Below are 22246 nucleotides of genomic sequence, written 5' to 3'. Positions count from 1 at the left end.
ATTTTAGGAAAACATTGGACATCTGTGTGGAAGTTAAATTGTAGAGGGGATAGACTTAAGGCAAGGAAGTCCATTAGAGGCTTCCAAAGAGAGGCAATGAAGGCCTAAAATAGCATGGTAGCTGTAAAAGTATGAGATGGAGACTGATGAAGCATGTTATAGAGGAAGAAACACAAGATTTGGCTATAATATGAATAAATGGGAAGAGTGAGATTGAGGAGTCAAAATCATAAACATCAAGATCATGTGAATTACTAGGACCCTTCAGGTCTGGGTCCTATTTTTGCTTTTCTGTATCTTTGTAGCACAATGTCTGGAATACAGTAAGTGTTTAATAAATGCTTATCAGGAGACTGACAGGTACCTTCAAGGTCAAGTAGGGAAGATTGGAATAAGGGTGGGTTTGGAAAGATAATGTAATGAGATCTAATATGCATGAATCCAAGCTTGCTCAAACAAATTCACTCAAAAATGAAATAGTGGGATTGCCATAGAGTAAGTGTCTTCCAAGAAACACTTATCATAGTCAGAAGAGTGGGAAAGTACAGGGGGTTTTGGAGGCAGCAAGCCTGTAAAAAAATAACTGAAAAGTCACAGAGCTTATGCAAAAAATACCAAAAGAGTTCATAAAGGTTTTCACAACCTCAATTCTAAGAAATAAAATAAAGTCAACTCAAAGAGTTAAAAGTGGTTCTAGGTAAAAATATTTCTTTATTCCACTGGAGGAGGGAAAGTTAACACATGTGCTAGAGACTTCTCTAGAAGAAGACCTGTCATATCTCAAAGATGGCTCTACTTCCTTTCTTCTGAATTCATTATCTTTCTTCCCATAACCTCCTTCTTCCAATTTGTATGGAGGATACCTTTATTTTCTTTATTGTCAGGCTTGTGGCTTAGGTATCCTTGACTCTTTATTCTTGCTCATTCCTAATATCAAATATATTGCCAACTCATTTTGATCTTACCTTTGTAATAATGTCTCAAATATACTTCCTTCTCTCCCTTATTGCCATATAATAATAATAATAATTATTATTATGATAATTAGCATTTCTTAAGTACCTCCTATATTATAGGCACTATGCAAAGAGCTTCATAAAAATTATCCCATTTGCTCCTCATAACAATCCTAGGTGATAGATATTATTATTGCTCCCATTTTACACTTGAGGAACTTGAGAAAAAGAGGTTAAGTGCCTTACCCAAGTGCATAAGGCTAGTAAATGTTTGAAACTGGATTTCATGAGTTTGGTTGAGCAAGCTTGGATTCATGCATATTAGATCTCATTACATTATCTTTCCAAACCCACCCTTATTCCAATCTTCTCTATTTGACCTTGAAGGTACCTGTCAGTCTCTTGATAAGCATTTATTAAACACTTACTGTATTCCAGACACTGTGCTACAAACACACAGAAATCCAATGCAATTTCTTGTTAAGTCCAAAAGCATTGCTCTACTCACAGTATTACCTAGCTGTCTAGATCACCCTGATGCAAGTTCTCATCATCTCAAGTCTGGAATATAAATAATAGTCTGCTGATTAATCTCACTGCCTTAAGTCTCTCTCACTTCCAATACATCCTTCAATTAAATGTCTAATGGAGCTTTCTAAATAAAGTTCAGTCTTATCATATCAAAAACCATTCAATATATTCCATTAACCCAATTCTATTGTCAAATATAAAATTCCTGTTTAGCCTTCAAAACCTTCATAACTTGGTATTCTTCTAATGTTCTGTGTTTCTTCCATCTTGTTCATCCTTATATACTCTACGATTTAGTGACACTGGCCTCTTGCTGCTACTCACACAAGACTCTGAACCCCAAGCACTTTCACTGGCTATTCCTCATGAATGGAATTCTTTTTCTCTCCCCATTTCCATCTACTTCCTTCTCTGGATTTCTTTAAGTCCCAGATAAAATCTCAACTAAAAGATATTTTCCCCATAAATTTATCCTGTCTATATCTTATCTTAACATGGTGCCTGGCCCACAATAGGAACTTAATAAATGCTTTTAGACTGACTGACCATGATATTATGATGTTTCTTTAAAGTTCCAACACTTTGTCAATGTGAGCATTTATCCTAATCAAAGTAGATTGCAATCCTTGCTCTTCATTGGATCTCAAAAGTTCTGACATGGGAACTTCCTGGGAGGATCCAAGATGGCGATGTGAAACTAAGATGATCTGGGAGCTTTTCTCTACCAAAGATAAATGGAGCTTCTGCCATTGACATTTAAGCTACAGATCCCACCAAGAAACAGAGAAGAGTTAAAGAAGTTTTCTATGGTAGACATTATGGAGGTTCTTCAATGAAGGTCTGTCTCTTTGGGAGTAAAGGGGAAGTAAAGCCCAGGAGGCAGGAGAGCAGGAAAACCCTCAGGAGGTTTTTATCCACATTGTAGGCCAGTACCCCGCAGCTTGACAACAGCAGTGGTCCCAGTAGCTAGATAGCAAGCCAGGAGGGAGAGTCACAACCCCAAATAAAGTCTGAACTCCAGGGAACACCGAGTAAAAGACAGGAATGGGTTGGGAATAAACCACTGCTAAGTCAGAAGCTGGACATAAAACATACCTCTGCAAAGGCAAGGACTGGACTGCATAGGCAATATCTTGGCCAATGACAAGCCAGGGATCAGATCCCAGCCCCAGCATAAAAAACCTGCATCTATAATTCCTATGCCCCAGGAGCAGAGTTAAAACATCAAAGATGAGCAAAAAAAGCTAAAAAGTGCTCGATATAGAAAAGTACTTTTCAGACAAAGATGATAACAGTGCCATGTTGCAAGAAGAAATCAGTGAAACATCGCTCACAGGGGAAGTCTCAAAAGTGTATTGAATTGTACTCAAATCCAAAAGCTCATCAAATTTCTTAAAAATAATTTAAAAAACCAAGAAGAGAGGAAGAAGAAAAATGGAAAAAAGAAATGGGAGTCATACAGAAAAACTGTGAAAAATTGACCAGAGAATTCATTATCTTTAAAAAGGAAACACAAAAAGGTAACTGAAGAACATAAAATCATAAAAATTAGAATTGAACAAATAGAAACCAATGAACCTACAAGACTAAAAGATACCATCAAACAAAATAAAATAGCTGATAAAATTGAAGGAAACATGAAGTAGGAAAAACAAACAACCTGGAAAATAGATATTCAGGATCATGGAATAACTAGAAAAAGCCTAGATTAGAAAAAAAACCTGGAAGTCATCATGCAGGAAATTATTAGGGAAAACTGTCCAAATGCTAGAACAAGAAGACAATATAACCATTGAAATAATACACAGAACCCCTCCAAAAAGAGACCCAGAGGATAAAAACTCCAAGGGCTATTTTAGCCAAATTCCAGCTCTCAAGTAAAGGAGAGAATACTGTAAACAGCAAAAGGAAAATAATTTAAATACAAAGGAAACACAATCAGGACCTATCATCCTTAAAACAAAACCTCACATAGTACCTATCAGCTTTAACACTGAAGGACTGGAAGACCTGGAATACCACATATCAGAGGGCAAAGGATCAAGAATTGACTGTCCTTGTGGCAGCTAGGTGGTGCAGTGGATAGAGCACCAGCCCTGGAGTCAGGAGTATCTGAGTTCAAATCCGGCCTCAGACACTTAATAATTACCTAGCAGTGTGGTCTTGGGCAAAACATTTAACCCCATTGCCTCAAAAAAACTAAAAAAAAAATGACTATCCTGCAAAATTCAGTGTATACTATATAGGTAAAGCATGGATGTTCAATGAAGGAGGACTTCCAGAATTTCCTGACACAAAGACCAGAACTGAATAGAGAATTTAATCACCAAGTACATGACTCAAGAGCTGCATGAAAAGGTAAATGAAAAGGGGGAAGAAAAAACAAAACAAAACAAATGTTGGTCAAGATGATCAAATTGTATGAAACCCAAAAAAGTAAGATATAACACCTCTAATTCTTTTTTTTGTTTGGGTTTTTTTTTAGGTTTTTGCAAGGCAAATGAGGTTAAGTGGCTTGCCCAAGGCCACACAGCTAGGTAATTATTAAGTATCTGAGACGGGATTTGAGCCCAGTTACTCCTGACTCCAGGGCAGGTGCTTTATCCACTATACCACCTAGCCACCCAACACTTCCAATTCTTGAGAACTTATTTCTCTTAGGATAATTAAAGGATCAAATATAAATTGAAGAGGTTGGATTTAAAGGATATGGGTATAGTTCAGTCTAGTCTCTCCATTGAAGAAGTCCAAGAGGACATCCTTATGTTTGAGACAAAAAGCCCTGATGAAAAGCAGGGGTGTTAACTCTAAACTTAAGTGTGTCATTATACTTTGACACACTGTACTGACAAAGCTTAGCACTTTCTCTGATGAGGGCATCATAAACTGGGCAGTCCTGAGTAAATGTCTCCCATAAATTATAATCATTTGTAAAGTTTTCAAATGAGACCTTCAGAGCCTCCCAGTACTTTAAGATTCTTGTAGTTAATTAAGTCAGAGTTTGACTTAATCCTTACTTCACTCAGAAAGGGGTTAAGTACCTTGGTGGGGGGGGTAAAATGTGAGAGAAAATAGACCTGGGGGGTTTGAACAAATAGTTCAAAAAATGACTTGACTTTGGATGATACTTTGGCTCATGAGGAGGATTATTTATCTTTGGAGGGTATTTGAAAAAGGGGTGAGGTAAAAAATGACTATAAATATAATTTGATGTAATTTGAGAAAATTCTGCTTATCAAGCAATCAAGCATTCAATCTTTGATAAGAATATGAGCTTATCAAGCAATAAAATAATCAAACTCTGATGAAAGATGCCTGATTAATAGTACTTGAGTGATAACACCAGGTGAAGAGGCAAAAATTTGAGAGAGAAAGAAGGGAGAGTTTGAACCCTGAGTAAAATCTATTCAATAGATTTTCAGACAAAGAGGGAATAAGATACATTCCCACTTGGGTTTAAAAATCTATCCAACTCTACAGGGAAAGAGGAGCAATGGGAGAAGGGAAAGATTAGGGAAGAAGGGACCAATAAAAAAGGGGAGGCAAAGATATAATTGAAAATAACCTGAAAGTTAAATTTTAAAAGAAAAGTTAAAGGGGGAAAGGGAGTAAAGTTTTGGTAAGGAAGAATAAGAGGAAAAGAGAGAAAAATATAAATGGACAAAGATAGCATGGAGGGAAATATAGAGTTAGTAACCTTAATTGTAAATGTGGATGGGATGAACTGTCCCATAAGACAGAAGGGGATAGCAGAATGTTAAAAACCAGACTCCTACAATATATTGCTTACAAGAAACACATTTGAAGCAGAGAGATATATACAGGGTAAAGGTAAAAGGCTGGAGCAAAATATATTGTGCTTCAGCTGAAGTAAACAAATCAGGGTTAGCAATCCTGATCTCAGATAAAGTAAAAGCAAAAATCAATCTCATTAAAAGGGATAAGGAAGTAAATGACATCTTCTTAAAAGGCACCAATGGTAATGAAGCTAAATTATTACTAAACATGTAAGCACCTAGTGGTATAGCATCCAAATTCCTAGAAGAAAAGCTGAATGAATTATAAGGAGACATGGACAGCAAAACTTTAATAATGGGAGACCTCGACCTCCCTCTGTTAGAACTAGATAAATCTAACTGCAAAATAAGCAAGAAGGAAGTTAAGAAGATGAATGAAATATAAGAAAACTTAGATATGATAGACCTCTGGCAAAAATTTAATAGGGATAGAAAAGAATATACCTTTTTCTTGATAGTACATGGCACCTATACCAAAATTAAACATGTACTAGGACACCAAAACTTTATAATCAAATGCAGAGAGGCCATGATGCAATAGAAATTACATGTAATAAAAGTTCATGGAAAAATAAACCAAAAATAATTGGAAACTAAATAACTTAATCTTTAATAATGGGTGGATCAAATAGTAAATAATAGAAGTAATCAGTAATTATATTCAAGAAAATGTTACATCATACCAAAATTTATGGGGTGCAGCCAAGACAGCTTGAGAGGGAAACTTTATATGTCTAAATATCAATATGAATGAAATAGAGAAAGAAGAGATAAATGAATTGGATATGTCAAACTGTATGCCAATAAATTGGATAACCTGAGTGAAATGAATGAAAATTTACAAAAATACAAACTGCCCAGATTAACAGAAGAGGAAATAAAATACTTAAATAACCCCATTTTGTGGGGTTATTTATATAAACTCCATAAGAAAAAGTCTCCAGTTCCAGATGGTTTAACAAGTGAATTCTACCAAACATTTAAGGAATAATAAATTCCTATTCTACATAAGATATTTAGAAAATAGGAGTTCTGCCAAATTCCTTTTATGATACCAACATGGTACTGATACCTAAAACAGGAAGAACCAAAACAGACAAAGAAAATAATAGACCAATCTTCCTATTTGAATATTATCAAAAAAATCTTAAATAAAATTTTAGCAATAAGATTATTATTGGGATAATATACCATGATCAGGTAGGATTGTACCAGGCAAGCAGGGATGGTTCAATATTAGAGAAACAATCAAGATAATTGAATATATCAATAGCAAAACCAACAGAAATCATATGATTATCTCAATAGATGCTTAAAAAGCCTTTGATAAAACACAATATCCATTTCTATTAAAAACACTAGATAGTTTAGGAATAAATGGAGTTTAACTTAAAATAATAAATAGTATCTATCTAAAGCCATCAACAAATATTATATGTAATGGGAATAAACTTGGAACATTTCCAATAAAATCAATGGTGAAACAAAGATGCCCATTATCACCATTACTATTCAATATAGTACTAAAAATGCTAGCTGTAGCAATAAGAGAAGATAAAGAAATTGAAGGAATCAGAATGGCCATGAGGAAGCAAAGCTTTTGCTCTTTGCAGATGATATGATGGTATATTTAGAGAAGCCAAGAAAATCATCTAAAAAACTCCTTGAAACAATTAACAAATTCAGCAAAGTAGCAAGATATGAAATAAACCCACATAAATCATCAGCATTTCTATACATATGAATAACCAAATCCAAGAGCATGAGATAGAAAGAGAAATTCCATTTAAAGAACCTATGGTCAACATTAAGTCATTGGGAATCTATCCCCCAGATAAACCCAGAAACTGTATGAACACAATTATAAAGCACTTCTTGCCCAAATGTTGTCATATTTAAATAATTGGAAAAATGTCAATTGCTCATGGTTAGGTTGAGCTAATATACCCAAATTAAATTACTTATTTAGTGCCATATCAATCAAACTACCAAATAACTAATTTACCAAACTAGAAACAATAGTACCAAAATTCATGTGGAGCAACAAAAAAGTCAAGAATAGCAAGGGAACTGAATTAAAAAATATAAAGGAAGGTGGCCTAGCTCTACCAGGTTTAAAACTATACAATAAAGTGGAAGTCATCAAAACTGCCTGGTGCTCATTAAGAAATAGAGTAAGGGGGGGTGGCTAGGTGGTGCAGTGGATAGAGCACCGGCCCTGGAGTCAGGAGTACCTGAGTTCAAATCCAGCCTCAGACACTTAATAATTACCTAGCTGTGTGGTCTTGGGCAAGCCACTTATCTCATTTGCCTTGCAAAAAAATAAAGAAATAGAGTGAGGGATCAATGAATTAGTATAGGTTCAAAAGAAACCACAGCAACTGACTATAGCAATCTACTGTGTAACAACCCCAAAGACAATTTCTGGGATAAGAACTCACTTTTTGACAACAACTGTTTGGAAAATTGGAAAATAGTATGGTAAAAAATAGGTATAGACCCACATAAGGTCAAAATGGGTACAGGATTTAGACATAAAGGATGACACTATAGATAAATTAATAGACCAAGAAATACTCTATCTTTCAGATCTATGGAAAAGGGATAAATTTATGATCAAACAAGAAATGGAGTATAAACAGCAAAATGAATGATTTTTACTATATCATATTAAAAAAGATTTTGCACTAATGAAATCAATGCTGCCAAAATTAGAAGGAAAGTAGAAAGCAGGGAAACAATCTTCACAACTAGGAGTTCTGAAAAAGATTTCATTTCTAAAACATATAGAGAGAATTGCATCAAATTTACAAGATTACAAGTCATTCCCCAATTGATAAATGGTCAAAGGATATCAATAGATTTCCAATGAAGGAATTAAAGCTATATATAATCATTTGAAAAAAAATACTTCAAATCATTATTGATTAGAGAAATGCAAATGAAAACAACTATGACCTATCACCTCACACCTATCAGATTGGATAAGATGAGAAAAAGGGGAAATTATCAACCTTGGAGAGGTGTAGGAGGATTGGAACACTGATGCATTCATTGCTGGTAGAGTTGTGAATGAATTCAAGCATTATGGAGAGCAATATGGAACTATTCCCAGAGAGCAATAATACTTTTCATTCCCTTTGACCCTGCAATTCCATTTCTAGGCTATATCCAGAAGAAATCATAAAAATTGGGAAAGTCCAACATGTTCCAAAATATTCATAGCAGCTCTTTTTGTAGTGGCAAAGAATTAGAAATTGAAGGGATACCCATCAATTGGGGAATGGCTAACAAGTTATGGTACATGAATACTATGGAATATTATTGTTCTTTAAGAAACCATAAATGATTGTAATCTAGAGAAGCATGGAATGAATTACAGGATCTGATGTTGAGTGAAGGGAGCAAAACCAAGAGAACAATGTATACATTAACAACAATCTTGTGAAATGATCAGCCTTGATGGAAGCAGCTCCTCTCAGCAGTTCAGAAAGTTAGGACAATCCTATTAGTCCAGCTACGCACAATGCTATCCCCATACAGAAAAAGAAAAAGAAAACAAAAACTCCTCAGAATCTGATGAACACTTCATAAAAATCATCTCTTTCCCTTAATCCTACTTCCTCATACCAGAAATGACTCGTCGTAAACACTTTTATCCAAAATATGTATGTAAAATATTAATTTGACTGTTTGCCACTAAGGAGGGTAGTAGGAAGGGAGAGTGGAAGGAAACTTTGCAATTTAAAAATATACATATGCATATGGATTAAAGTTAGAAAAACTATCATAACATATATTTGGAAAAAATATCAACTAAAAAACTAAGTTCTGATATGCATTTTAAAGAATGAGTTACACTGTTTTATAGTGGATGTCCCTCTACTGGAAAAATGTTTATAAACTTGAACAGGTCACATTTTGAAATTGCTTGTTTTACTTATGTTACCTTAAAAATTTAAATCTAAAAACATTATTTAAATATATTATTACCTTTGGCAACTTTCTAAATGAACTTATTTATGAAGATGTTCCTTTGATTCATTTGAAATATATAAGTAGATATTTAGACTCTTAAATTGAACACTTTGTATAATATTGTGCTTGAAAAATGGACTTTGACCTTAGATATTTTGAAAGTCAGAATCTACATATAAATTTTATTTCCCTTAATTTTTATTAAAATAACATCGACTGATCCTAAAAATTAGGTAATAACTATTAATGGATTGTGACCATTACCAAATCAGATTTCTTAGAATCATAAAATTTCAAATTCAAATGAGCACTCTGAGTTTAGAATGTCCATGGTCGTGACAATTTATATAAACTAAATCAGGAAAACAAATATTTTTAAAACCAACATAATTTCTGAACCCCATTAGTCTGATTTTATATTCAGCAAACATTTGTTAAGCCCCCTTGCTGTTAGATTCAGTTCATTTGTGATAGACCCTGAGAAAGACACAAATATACTCAACAGTTTATCTACAGGACATTGTGCTCCATTATGAACATATAAAACCAAAATGAAACAATGTCTATCTTCAATTAATTTATGTTCTCCTGTGAAGTGCAGAGCTGGGGTACAGCATATACATAGATAAAATTAAATATTTATAAAATAAAAACAATAATTTACATTAATCAGTGCTAAAAGCTAGGAGCATCAGGAAAGATCTCAGGTGGAAAAATGGATCTTAAGCAAAGTTTGAACATATCTAGTAATTCTAAGAGGTAGAAATTAAGAAGGATGGTATTCCAGGCTTGAAGGACAGTCTATGTAAAAAATAGGTGTCATTATATGGATGTTGTTCAATTGATTCAGTTCTGTCCAACTCTACATGACCCCATTTGATGTTTTCTTGGCCAAGATACTAGAGTGATTTGCTATTTACTTTTCTGGATCATTTTAAGATAAGGAAACAGGTTAACAGGGTTAAGTGACTTGCTCAGGATCACACAGCTAATAAGCATTTGATGTTGGATTTGAACTCAGGAAGATGAGTCTCCCTGATTCCAGATCTAACACCCTATCCACAGCATCACCTAACTGACACAAAGGTGGGAAATAAATACCATGCATAAGGAAGAGTAAACTTGCTAGTTGGGTTTTAATATAATCTGTATTTTAAGGTAAAAAGGTGGTTAAGATAACTTAGAAGGGATGAAGAAAACTGAGGCCCAGAGAGATTAATTGAATTATCCAATGCCATATTGCTTAGCAAGTCTAAATATGGATTTTAATCTAGGTCCTCTGATTCCAAAACTCTAATCCTAATCACTCTTCTGTATGATATTCCTTCAGGTTTCCCTTAAGATTTTTCCTTTTTAGTTCTTTCTATCCATTCTAACTAGAGTTAGGTCTTTTACCCTGCAGTTTACTCTCCATAAGCCCTATGGTTTATCTATGTCCATGAAGAATAGATCTCTCTGACTTTCTCTAATTTAGTATGATCTGTAGAGTTCCTATTAAGCAATACTTGTAATACAAGTAATACTTGTAACTTAGTGTTAATGTGAAGAAAATGAATTTCCTTGGCTCTGCAGTCAATATTTTTAACCCCAAAATAGAAAAGGCACAGTTCAGTGGGGGCGAATTTGAATTGATTTGACACAAGTGAGATAACAGTTTGAAAAATGTGTGTGTGTGTGTATGCTCACTTCAGTTTCCAAATTTGGACTTTTAAACTTATTGTCACTCTCAGAAAGAAATCAGAAGCTGTGCAGATAATTAAATATTTGCCTCAGGGAATTATTTGCAGTTAATTAAAACCATACACTCTGGGTGAATACCTGCTTCACTGGTTATTAAATTTGAATCAGATGTTAACTACCCAGATTCCTCACTTATCCATCAAAAGTTGCTTTTGGCAGGCTCAAGTAATAAACTTTATAATGTTTGTTGTTAAAGTTATTATCCTGTCATTAAAGTTATTTCACAATTTTCAGTGGACTCTTTTGAACTGAGGACCTCATACATTTCAACATATCTGTTTTTCCTGATTTATCCAATAAGTCTGACAACACAGACTTTCCTTACTGAAACATAGTGTTATAGTCATATCCCCAAAGATCTGAGGGATTTGAGGGATCTCTTGGAGTTTAGGACTTTGGTCACTCTATTCTTCCTTTCCAAAAGTACAAATTCCAATTCAAAGGGACTCTGGTTCCACTGTTTCCCACTGGCTTATGGCAAACCTTTGAGAGTTTTAAGGTAGGGCAATTGTTCCCAGTCTTGGATCAATACCTAAATCAGGGTTAAGAGATTTCCAAAATTGATCTAATCAGGGTGGATAGGGTATGTGAGTCAAAGATGTTTCTTGGGAACCAAAGATCAAATTTAGAGGAAAAAAAAGAATTGAAGTCACCAAAGCCAAGAGCCAAACTATAATTTTTTAAAAAATAGAGAACAGTGGAAAAACCCTTAGATTTAAGTCCAAAAAATTGGCTTCTAAACCTGGCTCTGCTATATGTGAGACCTTGAACAAGTATGAACTCAGTTTCTTAATCTACAAAATAGAGCTTGAACTAAACTTATCTCTAAACTCTATCATCCCTTAAGCCCCTGGATTCCATTTCTAGTTCTTCTATTTACTAGTTATGTGACCTAAAGCAAACCTTGTTAAAACTCCCTTTTTCTGATCTGTAAAATGGGGATGAGAGTAGTCTAACTACCCACCTAAAAGAGACCATTATGTGAAAATCACTATGTAAATTTTGAAGTGCCATATACATGTTGGTTATCATTATAATTTGATGATCAAATTCCCAGAGAGAAAATATGACCCTTTTATGTCTTTTAAAAAGTTCTTAGGCATTTGTATCCTTGTAGTTAAAATTTACAGTCACATCACATCTCTCCTGCTTGCTGTCTTTTCTTTGCATCAAATACTAAGCATCATGAAGTTCTTATTTGAGGATTGCTTAGATGATAGTATGGATGATTGATTAAAGACATTGGAGGTAGACAGTATTTCATGCTTTTAGAAAGTATTACCCGCTCATATAAGTCTAATATGGGTAAATGGTATCAGAAGTTGTTATATTTATTTCTTAGTAAAAAATAACACATTTTTGTTTTGTTTCGTTTTGTTTTGCTTATTGTATCAGATTCTACCACAGATGCCAGTGCTATACAAGAGGATGACATCACTCATGGCTCAGTGCATGACCAAGATCCTACTGAAGGTAACTAACCATCCTTTGTTACATGATTAGATTTTTTTTTTTTTTTGCTGCACAGGCAATGGTTAGCTGATAAAATTATCTCTGATTCTCAGACTCATCTTTGGAGGAAAATGTGAGTCAATTTAATGGAAAATGAGTTAAAGTCTCACAACAGAAACAAGCAACTGTTATCTCACTTACTAGAGATTCAATTCCATCATCTATAAAATGGGTCTATTAATTCTTGTATTAAGTATCTCACCATGTTATTGTGAGGAAACCTGCGGCTTGACTTGAGAAAAAAATCCCAATATCTAACAGTCTGTGAACCACAAAACTAGACTTATAGAGTAGTTACTAAATTTAAATACAGTCAATTCAGAGGGTAAATTGATGATTATCACTAGAAAATATTTAATCCCAATCTGGTTGCTTTAGCACAGTTCTCATTGGACTGTGTATGTTCAGGGAATACAAATTAATTATAGCTTCATCTGAGCCAAATATAATTAGGAAAGTAAATCTGCTCTAGAGATAATCATATTACACATTTCAAAGTCAAATGATTTTTGGATTATCTATTCTACTGCTAACTATTAAAATGGATAATTGAGAGTTCACTGTAGGCATAAAGCTCAAAAGTTCATTTAAAAAGCATGCTTTTTGTTTAGTGGGAGAGGGGTAGGGAAGAATGAGAAAGTTTGTGTTTGATGAGACAAACATAGAAAACACATACACAGACTATCATAAGGGAAAAAGGTGAAATCAGCAGGTCAATTCATAAGTGAAAGTAGAATAGTTATGGGTTCTTTGATAATGGCAACTTAATGAAAAGAAAAACATATTCATGTATATAGCTCCTTTTAAGATAAATTTTGAATCCTGGGTCACTTCTTGCACAGAGCAATCAGTCACTAAGTCAACTAACAGTTACTAAATTCTTACTATGTACCAAACATTATATATTGTATTAAAAGACAACAATTTTTTGTTACACAAAAAATATGCAAACACAAAGAAAGACAGATCCTACTCTGAAGAATCCTTCCATTGTAATGGAGAAGACAATGCATAAGACAAAGAAGAAGTTGGGATAGTGAGAAAGGCTTTACATGAAGATCAGGGACATGATAGAAGAGGTACAGAGTATACCCTGGAGAGGAGTGAAATATGGCCACACTGGGCAACCTCTTTGAATGGAGGGTCTGTGAGGAACCATCCTATCAGCAGGTGAAGCTGAAGGGATGGAGGGTTCTTCCAGTGTATGAATTCCAGGACTGGAGTGAGACTTGAGAATGAAGACCTTAATTTATTATTCTTTTCATATCAGCCCCACAATGGGGACTAAGAGTAGTAAGAGTAGTAAGCTCCCTTGATACTCTCTCTCTCTCTCTCTCTCTCTCTCTCTGTCTGTCTTTCTGTCTCTGTCTCTGTCTCTGTCTCTCTCTGTCTCTCTCTCTGTCTCTCTCTCTCTCTCTCTCTCTCTCTCTCTCTCTCTCTCTCTCTCTCTCTCTCTCTCGACAACTAGGGTTAAGTAACTTGCCCAAGATCACATTGCAGAGAGTGTCTGAGACCAGATTTGAACTGATAGGTTGTCCTGACTTCAGAACCAGTGCTCTATCCACTGTGTCACCCAGTTGCCCCTATTATGATACTTTTAAGGACATATGGATATTAATTCTGAGGAAGAGAAGACCTAAGGGCGAGTGTGATGGATCACAATATATGGCCAGGAGAGTCTAGCTTGCTCAATATCTACCTTCAAAATATTTGAAAAGCTCTTATGTGAAAGAAAATTAGATTTACTCTGTTCAGTTCAAAATGATAGAACTGGAACCAATGAATAAAAGTCTCAGAGAAGCAAATTTAGGTTTAATGTAAGGCAAAGCTATCTAACAATTAAAGCTATCCAAAAGTGGAATTGGTTACATTGGGAGGGATGGTTCTCCCTTCATTAGAAAAAGCTAAGGAGAATTTGAATGACCCTTCTAGGGGAGATTATTGAGTCCCCCATGCTTTCTAAAGTCTCTTCACTCTCGGAGAGTCTATGATTGAATCCTATTTTGTGATACTTATTTTGGGGTAGGTAGACATCTGCCCTTAGACTTCTCCATCTATAATACTCCCTCTTGGTAATTCTTTTAACTACCCTAACCCCATTGACTTTTACTACTTCTGTACACATGAATATAAAATATTTGTCTCTAGTCTTTACATGTATTCTAAGCACCAGACCTGCATTTTCGACTATTTCCAGGACAGCTTCAAATGGATCTCCTACCAATACTTCAAACTCAATATGTACCAAACCAAGTTCATTAACTTTTTGTCTTGTGAGACTCCTGGCTTTTGTTTCCTGTCTCAAAAACTCTAAGTTGCAATGTTGAATTCCCTGAGAGGTTCCCATCATTTCCACCACAGCTTACCTTCCTGGTAATGATAATCAGAACTCATTTAGAATTATATTAATCCATTATGCATAGATTAAATATTTAGTAAAACCTACTCTTTCAGATCCTTCCTGCAACTGAGCTTCAAGTATGATAAGAATGAAACTTTAAATGTTGGTGTTAGGGAAGGGATATCTTAGAATCTCATGCATACTCATAGATATGAGTATGTGAGGAAAACATTCTAGGGGCAACTATGTGGTACAGTGGATAGAACATCAGCCCTGGAGTCAGGAGTACCTGAGTTCAAATCCTACCTCAGACACTTAATAATTGCCTAGCTTGTGTGACCTTGGGCAAGTCACTTAACCCCATTGCCTTGCCAAAAAAAAAACTCCATAAAACAAAAACAAAACTTCTACTACATTGTGTAGGGGTCATGGAAATGAAGCATCTGAAGGCATTAAAATAGATCTTATCATCCCTGTAGTTTTACTCAGGCCCTTCAACCATCTTAAATCATCTAAGATTGTCATATTCTTTTGTCACAAAATCTGTTCCTCACTGCAGAATAGATGGTTTCAACTTTCATCCCCTTAGGATTGAAACAATATATACATACATATATATTATATATGTGTGTGTATACATATATATATATATATATATATATATATATATACATAGCAAGAGGGATATGGCTAATCTGCCTACTAAATTATCCATGTCAGAAAAAAGTGCTCTTTCACTTATTTAACTTATGATTATTGCTTAATAAATATAGTTCATATTTACATAACAAATGTAAATATATATTATTGATTTCTTGTTATAAATTATATATATTTTAAAAAACATATTAGAAAAGTACTTTCCTTATATTTCTTTGTATTATAATATAACAACCTTAAAACTATCCTATGGAGTAGGTGATAATATTAGCTGTATTTTCAGATTAGTACACTTGAGTAGTAACAGATGAATAAAGATTTGCGGTGGTTATGTGACATGCCTAGGGTCACTCAATTCATATGAAGAAGGATTTAGACTCATATTTTTCTAAACCCATTTCCAGTGCTTTAGATACTCAGCTATATAGGTACCACAACACAAGGATCAAGGTAATATGTGTCTGTTTTGATAAACCATTGGACTTATTATCACTCAAGTTTCTTTGGCAAAGTTGATCTGGGGATGATAGTACAAATGAATTTTTGGAAAGAAAAAGCTATATCATAGACATTAGGAGTTCACACTTCATAACTAATTCACCTGTCTATAACATTACAGTTTACAAAGAGTTTTTCTCCCAACAACTTGGTATTATCACTATTTTACAGTATAGTAGGGTAAAAATGTCTTAACTGTGACCACATACCTAGAAAATAGGAAACCAGGAAATTAATGAAGATTTTCTATCTTTAAGGTCAGGGTTCTTTTCCACAAAAATATCATGAGGATTGCATGGGACTAGAAAATAGATATTCATCTTCATCCAAATTAGAATTTCATTAAAATATTAAAACCTCCTGAATATGAAGAAAAGTGAAAAATGGAACAATTTTCAAGATAATGCATACCAAAAGAAGTAGTTTTGCCTGAATTGCCAGGATATTTCCCCTGACAATTCTTCTTTCCTTCAGCACAGATAATTCAGAATTGATCAAATGTTTGGCCATTTTTCAAAAATTGCCTTTTTTTAACTCCCAATTGTACTCAAATTCTTTTGCCAGTTTCACAGAATATGATTAGAATTAGATCTCTGCTGTTCTTTCTTTTCTTTTCCAAGAAAAAGATAAGGTCATAAATATCACATTTCCTTTATTTTCAATTGGTGCTCTTAACAGGACATGATGATGACTCAATGAAGAATGAAATGAAAATGGAGATCGAATCCCAGAGCTCATACATGGAAACAGAAGGTACTGAACCCAGAATATGAGGCGATCATTGAATGAGATAAATCTGTGAACCGTGACTTCTGTACTTCTTAAGTTTTTTTTTTTTTTTTTAGAATAGTATTGCCTGGGAAATGGAGTTGTGCTTCAGTGTGTCTTTTGAAACTTGTTAAAGATAAGTCAGAATTCTGGGTTGGAGCCACAGTTCTCAATGTTTCCCTACTCATTCAATATCTTCTCATCTCATTCTATTCAGAACCTTTCTCAAACCAAGAAGATGTCCCAATTGTTCCGAAACCTGAAGTTACTGCAGCCACTGATGATAAAGAAGAAAAAGAAAATGAAAAAGGTAGGAATAAACTTCAAATGTACAGATGGTCTTCCTTTTGATTCTTACCCAGATTTCAAGCATCAAAGTTATTCTCTCATGTTTTATGTTTGTGATCAGAAAACCCAAATATTATTCTAACCCTGCAACAATTTTCAGAAGTGGATTAAAACCCAGAAGTAACTCAATAAGGTAATTTTTAAAGTATTTTTTCCAGGTGGTGTGAAGATTTTATTACTCATTTGGATTCAATCCAATTTTTGAAATGATACCATTGAGGATGCCTATGAGAAGTGGAAATTATGTAGTAGAGAAAAAACACAAGACAGAGAAAATTCAGAAATGACTTTAAAACAAATACATTAACCTTTTCATATTGATTTTATACTGTCTGTCTCCATACCATGCTGATTAAAGGAGCAATTTATGGAAAATATGCACATTATGTGAACCTTTTAAATTGCAACTTTCTTCTCCCCCATATTGCAAAACCATAATATTGACTACTGTTGAAATAAGTGAACCCAAAAATGGCTTCTGAAGACAAAGAAAGGATGAACACATTTTTAACAGACAATTTTAAAACAGCAGTTAAAGAAGCCAATATTTGAATTGAAGATAAAAATTCATAGTCTCCAACGATTTTTTAGGTAAATAATCTCTGAGGAATTGAGTATTTACTGCTCCTTTCACCACATTGAAAACTAGCTTTTCCAAAATGTAAAACAACTGCTTAAAATAATTACATCTATGATCTCATCCTTGCTGTTACATTTAAGTTAATGCTTAATTGGAAAGTACATGCAAAATAGTAACATGATGGGTCTCCTCTTTAGCAACACAAAGATCAATATGGGCTGCAAATTAAAACTCAGACATAATCTCTATGGTACATCAACATCAATACTAACTACAGCTTCCTAATGATGAGCCCTTTTTGACAGCTACATTGACACTAACTTAATTGCTAAACCATGTTAGTAATATTGACACTTTTTTCCCCCAATATATATCCCGGTTAATAGCACTAGATTCCTTCCTTGCACACAAACAGGGTAATAGCATTCTCCCCACAATAAATCACAGTTGAGACTAATTGCTAGTCATGTTTATAATATTGGTGGTATATTTTATTACTGACAAAGATAATAGAATTGATAGAATCCTTCTTTCTAATCCAGGTAAATTGCTTGTTTCAATTGCCTATCCATATTGTAAAATATGGTTGCCTAGCCATTAGAAATGACATACCTATTTGGTTAATTTTATATTGCTAGTAATTATTTACATTTTTTATTGTGCCTCATGCAAAGCAAATGGACTAAATACATTTCAAACTATTTCTGCATGTAACTTTGTCCCTTATAGGCAGATATTTCCATTTAACACATTCTGATAATTATATTTCACCATCTGTCCTACCAACTCTTACAACTCTTGGTTATCCTGGGACTGGGATTCTAGGTGGATTATCCAGTGCCATTATTTCTCTTTTATGTTTTCAGTATTTTACTACTTTTCTGCACATAATAGTACCAAGTAAAAAGGGAGGATAAAAACAAATCAATACAGTTTTCTACTTGCTAACAGCTAAAATAAAAGGTTAATTAATTTGATTTTTATGATGAATGTGCAAAAATTTATGATTTTTCAACTCAATACATACTCCCCTTGCTTTTATTAGGTTCAGCATTAGAGTTGGTGTCAGTATTTGTGTTCAGCTAAGGAAGGTCTAGTTTTCAGGTAAGGGCTGAAGTTGGAATCAGATATAAAGGTAGGGTCATATGTGTAGGATAGTGTTATGGGTCATAATGGAATTAGGATTAGGATAAGAATTGAGAGTTGGGTAAAAGTTACATAGATTATGAATATATATATATACATATATATATATATATATTGTATCTATCTTTGAAGGTGTTATGAAAAACTTTCACCATTGTTACTTGATTTGTTGCTGTCAAATTCAGTTTAAATATGACTTGAATAGAATAAACAAGAAAAGGGTCCAGTAACCTATACTTTCAAATATCCCTCCCTAGCCCACACATACCCATTTAAAAAAATTAACTAATTAATAGAGCTTCATCAATAAACTACATACAGCTATATTCAGACAATCATAGATTTAGAGCTGGAAGGTAACTTTAAATGTAGATATCATGCCCTAGATCCAGCTAAGATTAGAGCTAGCCAGAAACTCAAGAGGTCATTGAGCCTAACAACCTTATTTTATAGAGATATTTAGTGACTTATTCAGGGTAATATTTCTGTAAATATCTGAGATAAGTTTTGAACCTAGATTCTCCTGCCTCTAATTCTATTGCCTGTTAATCATTCTTGCAACAGATTTTAAAACTTTGAAGAAAAGGAGCTTGGGAGGCAAATACGCACACACACACACACACACACACACACACACACAAACACGAAACAGGGCAGTTTTCTTAATCCATATCTTTGTCTATTACCTCCTCTGATTATATTGAGCAACTAGGTGACACAGTGAATAGAGCACCACCAGAAAGATTTTAGTTCAAATCCTTTGTTAGGTATGAGCCATGACCCTGAGCATGCCACTTAGCCTAAATCTGACTCGATTTTCTCATCTGTAAAATGAGAATAATAACAGTACCTACCTTCCTGGGTTGTAAGCTATTTGTAAACACTTTGGAAACCTTAATGCAGCACTAAAATGCTAGCTATAATTATTAATTATTAAAACCTGGATAAGTCACAACTTTTCTGAACCTGTTTCCTTATCTCTAAAATGAAGGAATTAAATTTAGTGTCCTCCAGGCTTCCTTTCCAAGTCTAAATCTATGGTTCTATAATATGAAACTCCATACCAATTTTGAAAAAAGACTAATAAAATATTTTTGACCTTATATATGATTTTATTCTTATAGAGAATTCCCAGAATAGAAATTCCCTGCAATGATAAAGATCAGCAACACTTAGACCCTCATTTTCAGTGGCTCATTTTTCATTGTCATGAAACTGTTATTTATCAGAGACAAGACTCAAACCTAAATTTTTTTAACTTTAACATTAAGCCTCTATATCCATTATACCATTTTATCTAGGGGTATACTAGTTAATTTTTAAACCAGGATTCTGGGGGTGGGAAAGAAGGAAAAATGAAAAACACTCACTTTTATAAGTTATATGTTTAAGGGACAGTTAGATGGTAAATGGATAAAGCACTGGCTTTGGAGTCAGGAGGACCTGAGTTCAAATTTAGCCTCAGACACTTAGTAACTTGGTGATCTTGACAAATCATTTAATCTCTATTGCCTACAAAACAAACAAAAAAATCAGATGTTTTATATATGTGTGTGTGTGTGTGTGTGTGTGTGTGTGTATTTAAAAGGAATAGCAAGTTGTATATAATAGATTTACAATTTAATCTACCATCAACTTTTTTCCCATTCTAATACATTTATGTAAATGTTTTCTTTCTTAAATTCAGAACAAATAATTTAAAAATAAATAAATAAGTTTAATGTGAATTATTTACAATTTCTTAAATTTAGAGGTCATCAAAAATAATTTAAAATTTAATTTATTTCATTTGCCTACTTCTAAGGTATGACTACTCACACTGACAATCTTTCACAAGCTGTTAGAGCTGACTCCAATATATTCCTAATTTAATCTCTTCGACTAAAATATGTTATCTATCCTTAAAGAAGAGACTATTGATTTAATTTTATTTTTTATAGAAGAAAAGCAATAGTGAAATTCCAAAGTATTAGAATTATATTTTACTCCCCTTTGAAAGGTATTTAGTTAGGCAGAGATTAAAGATGTTCTGAATATATTTCCTAGTTTTGTGTTCACTTAAGTTTTAAAAACTATCTTCAAAAAGGAGGAAACGTGTTCTTCTACACTTGTAGATATCCTATATAGTTTATTTTGAAATGTAAGATCTATTTTGCTCTAAGATTCTTTCTATGGGAAACAAAATCTGTTCATTTAAATTCCAGACAAAGTAAGAAATTCATAACCTTTCCTCCAGTTTTGCTGCATTTTTAAAGGAAAGAAGTGTGTGCAGATAATCTTCCAGACCCCATCTTCTATCACTCCCAGGTCAATCCACACAGATGTTACATTAAGTCTGAAAGTTAGTTATACCATAAGATGGATCTTGAAAAGAGGAAGAAAAGATGCAGCAGTAATTCATGCTGATAAAGTCACATAGTAGCACAATGAGAAAATCCATGGGACATTTGAATTTTCAGCTGGCATAAAGTCTACTTTTGAAATATAGTCATTCAAATATAGTCCATGTAACTAAAGGTACTCCTCATAAACTAATCAATTTAAAGTTTGTCCCATCAGAACCTACAGTATGTTTGAAAAGAAGTAGAATAGCATAAATGAGTTTAATAACCATAGAAAGAAAGAGAATAATGTGGCAACTTTAATTTAAAATGAAATTCCTGCTATCTTAGATTTTTATTAATAACTTTTATTTTTAAATCACTTTTATTTCTATATGCATTTTTCATTCCAGAGAGTAATCCCTTGTTGCATTAAAAAAGGGGGGGGGAACAAATCAGCAAAACTAAGCCAAATATTTGAAAAGGTCTGAAAATATATACACTATTCCATACCTGTAGTCACCAACCTCAGCAAGGAAGAGGAGAGTGAAGGAAATGTCTTCTAATCTCTTCTGTGGAGTCATTTGAACATTATAATTTTGCAGTATTCAGTTTTGATAATTTTGTTCTTACATTAAGATAGATGGGGATGATAACTGAACTGCTCATGAGCAGAGAATGTGTGATTGAAATCATTTTCATTTATATTGTTACAATAATTGTATTAAAATTTTCCTGGTTCTGCTGATGTCACTCTATAACAATTCATGTAAGTATTTTCATGTTTCTCTGTAGTCATCATAATTGTCATTGCTTTCAACAAATATTCCATTACATTCAAGTACCATAATTTGTTTAGCAATATTCCAATTGATGGACATCTTTATTTCTAGCTCTTTGCTACACTAAAATCTATGCTTAAATAATTCATATATATAAATATAACACACACAATAATTCACATATATCATGTATATGTGCATATATGCATATATAATTATTTATATATATATATATATATATATATAAATATGTAGATGAACACACACAAACATGATCTATTCTGGCCA

General features: G+C 33.6%; 1 protein-coding gene across 3 annotated transcripts in view; it reads left to right on the top strand.

Moving 5' to 3' along the window:
• The window catches only part of MACROD2 (mono-ADP ribosylhydrolase 2), a 2318796-nt gene that overhangs the window by 2218991 nt on the left and 77559 nt on the right, over nt 1–22246 (top strand). For all 3 annotated transcript variants that reach the window (XM_074209420.1, XM_074209421.1, XM_074209419.1), the window contains 3 exons: nt 12398–12475; nt 16692–16766; nt 16999–17091. In XM_074209420.1, coding sequence (XP_074065521.1) covers nt 12398–12475; nt 16692–16766; nt 16999–17091 — 246 coding nt within the window. The remainder of the gene's footprint in view (nt 1–12397; nt 12476–16691; nt 16767–16998; nt 17092–22246) is intronic.

Source organism: Macrotis lagotis, chromosome 1, assembly GCF_037893015.1.
Source record: "Macrotis lagotis isolate mMagLag1 chromosome 1, bilby.v1.9.chrom.fasta, whole genome shotgun sequence".
Classification (NCBI taxonomy): Eukaryota; Metazoa; Chordata; class Mammalia; order Peramelemorphia; family Peramelidae; genus Macrotis; species Macrotis lagotis.
This window is presented reverse-complemented; position numbering and strand designations above follow the sequence as displayed.